Here is a 3,427-nt window from a genome sequence, read left to right on the forward strand (position 1 = left end):
AAACACAGGAATGAGACAAAGATTTAATGAAATAGATCGGATATGATGATAGCCGTGGAACATCCTACTAATACAACTGGATATTCTAACTCATAAAATCACTAATTAACAATTATTACTCAACCATTAACCTGTTAATACAACACGCACTATTATAGGGTGAGCTGCTCAATAAGTGTCCAAATAAGAGCGAACCAGTTTCTGGGTGGAAAACGCCTTCTTTATAAAACACCACTGAAATTTCAAGGCTATAGGTACTTTAGAGTAATTACAGTATACATGTCCAAGTGACAGAATTAAAAGTTTTATGCTTCATGCGATATTTTAAAAGATAGGTTCATAGATCTATTGCAAAATATTAGTATTATAACAGACTATAAACTACGAACATCACCACAATAAGATGCCATACAACTCGGCTTACCTAAAAACATTTAATACATGATACCTCAGTAAAAAATGCGATACAAAATGGTAAAAATAAATAAAAATGCAAAGTTTTACAACTTACGAAATTTATATCACTGTGTTGTTGTATTTTACTTTGATAGAGAGAGGAATTATCAAAAAAGTTGTTTCTTGACTTGACTTCTCTGTAATTATCTACCAACTTCTTCCCAAACTAGTAGAAATAGAATAGTTTAGGTTGAGGAATGGAAACAAACAAATTAATAAAACAGCAAACATAAATGTAATCCTGAGTATGTTTGAGAGCAACCATTTAGTTTGTAGATTTCGATAATTTTGAAATACAATCAAGTATTCAACTTACATCTAAAGCTGATATTAGTTTATTTCAAATTAATTATATTTGTTAGTTGTGTATAAATTTGCCTTTGAACAATAGCAAATACATGTATATATATAAATGTGCATCTTAAGATAACAAAAGATTTATCTTCTGTCAAGTTTAATCTCCAAAACCTTTCATTCTAAAATGGAACAATGAAAAAAAAAGGAAAGTTCAGATATTGTTTTAAAGATTTTCGTATTTCTACATGTAATAAATGAATGATAATAGTAAAGAAATATTTATCAAATGAGTTATTATTATGTATTTTTATAAACTAGTATAGGGTGCATACTAGAAATACGATTCACAACAAGAATTTTACATTTGTTTACAAACGCTCATAAAAGAACTTACAAATTCCCATAATATCCCATGTTTCAAATAATGGCTAATTTGAAGTAATATGATAAACTAGAGGGAAGTCACTAGCATCCGTTACCAACTCTTGGGCTAATTTATTTGAATAACGGGATTGGACAAATATTATAGAGTACCAATAGCCTCAAAGAGTGGAGCAAATTTTTTTTTTATCTTTTATTTTGAAGCAATGGGACCCTCAGATCCACAGTCTGTCACTAATCTTAAAGCCATGCTTGGTCATATTTATTACATGACTTTAATTGCCAGAAATCATCGATTCTGAGCTTTAAGGGCACTATTTTGATTGGAATTTTTTTGTCTGATAAATGTAGTAATTGTTGAAGGTAAATACAAATGTTTTAATGCTGCATGATCTTTTGAGATCATCAGCACTTCAAATAAATTCATTTGATATTTTCTAATCCTTTAGAATAATAATGACAACAAAAACCAGAACAGACCCATCGTAAATGTACACGTAAAGAATGTCGTACGTCACCTTTGCTAATCGTAGTGCAACAATCCAGCACTGTTGTACTTTCTCACTTGCACAACAAAACCATCTTAGCACACTTGCTGATCTTTCAAGATTTCTTTTTGGCTAAAAATGAAATGAAAATAGGTTTTTTCAATGTATTATGGAACAGTTTTTATCCATAAATATTTTATTTTGCAAGAGGAAAGTAATTATGATTCCTTACTTTAAAATCACTTCAACCTAATAAATCAGAAACTAGTATCTGAAAAACAACAATACTAACCTTTAAACAAAAATAGAACTTTGTAGGAGCTCCATGAAACTTTTCCTCAATTGGTAAAAAAATATCACAGTTTTGTAGGTCTAACAGAGGATACATTTGTTTTGGTTTCTACAGAGGAAGAGATAAAATAGAGAGTTCGGTAATTTTTTAACTCCATAAAATCATAATGAATTCTGTCACTAAAACCTAGGATTGCTCTAAATTTTCAAAAGTAATTAAGTTCAGTATTCATGAAAAACAATCATATGCTGCCACAACATGAAAATATGTAAATTAAGGCCACTTGTTCAAACACTGACCAGGTTCCCTCCTTGCTTATCTATTTTAAGCATTTTAGTGTATGGATAGATGCTTGTAAAGCAACATAAGTACAACAAAATGCCCAAGGGTGTCAAACTTGATGAACTAATGTTATATTAATGAGATATTTTATATCTATATAATAACTGAGAAAAGTTTGTTCCAAATTTTGGTTGACATCAAATTACAAGATTTTTACATATATAGGGATCTCAATCGTTTTCACACGTTCCACAACCGAACCGAGTCCTTATAATTTACTGTATAATTAGGGAAGAAACCTCCAGTATTTCTTAAAACATATGAGTGAAAGATTGATATAAGTTTAAATTAAGGCAATTAAAACTGGCTCAGTTCATGGCAGATTTGATTTCATATTAATCTTGGTTTAAAACGAACTTCTGAGAACCAGCTGAATCACTTATGGATTTTTGTTGTTATTAACAAGTCTAGGATTAAATTAAGTTTAAAATATTGGCAGAGCTACTACTAACTAAGAAAAATTTACTTAATCAAGGAAAACATTTTCGGAAAATAAATGCTCTTAGCTCTTTCAGAACTTTGAAACAAGAGATTTAACACACACACACACACAGAAAAAAAGAAATTAATCTACAGAATTTTATACAAAACAATTTTTATCAATGTAATATCTTAATATACAGTTCATTAAAAGGTGTATTTAAAGACGTTACAACCTTTCTATCAAAAACAGGGAAGAACCTTAGAATGTTATCTTCAAGCCTAAAGAAGTATTTTCTCCAGGAGTTTTTGGTTGGTTCTTTAAACCATAGAAAACTTTGGACAGCTGGCATATTCTTTCCTGAATGGAGCATATTCTGTAAAAAAGAAACACAAACCCTAATTAGTAATATTTCAATAAGAATTATAATATTTAGTTCTAATGTACCTGGTTATTACAGTTGTTTTAAATTTACTATCTTAAAGAATTTGATCATTGTTTTACGTGTTTCATCAGGGAATTATAAGTATATCTAAACCATTATTAGGTAAAAGTCTGTGTGTGTGTGTGTATTCACTATCAGAAATACGTCATCTCCAACATTATTTGAAAGAATGCGTATAACCTATGTTTGCATTAGAGAAAGTGTATTACAAGTCTTTCAAAACATTTAACATTTTTCTTTCATCCTCGTAAGATCAAATCTATGTTCACCATTAACAAAAGATAGCCTACAATGTTTACTAATTA

The 3,427-nt window shown here is 29.5% G+C and overlaps 1 protein-coding gene across 1 annotated transcript in view; it reads right to left on the reverse strand.

Annotated features, from left to right (window-relative positions):
- Positions 1–3,427, reverse strand: part of LOC106471190 (growth factor receptor-bound protein 14-like) — a 16,569-nt gene that overhangs the window by 11,190 nt on the left and 1,952 nt on the right. The window contains exons 2-5 of the mRNA XM_013931780.2: positions 2,913–3,053; positions 1,915–2,022; positions 1,653–1,754; positions 512–622 (exon numbers count right to left, since the gene is read on the reverse strand). Coding sequence (XP_013787234.2) covers positions 512–622; positions 1,653–1,754; positions 1,915–2,022; positions 2,913–3,053 — 462 coding nt within the window. The remainder of the gene's footprint in view (positions 1–511; positions 623–1,652; positions 1,755–1,914; positions 2,023–2,912; positions 3,054–3,427) is intronic.

Source organism: Limulus polyphemus, unplaced genomic scaffold (assembly GCF_000517525.1).
Source record: "Limulus polyphemus unplaced genomic scaffold, Limulus_polyphemus-2.1.2 Scaffold4463, whole genome shotgun sequence".
Lineage (NCBI taxonomy): Eukaryota > Metazoa > Arthropoda > Merostomata > Xiphosura > Limulidae > Limulus > Limulus polyphemus.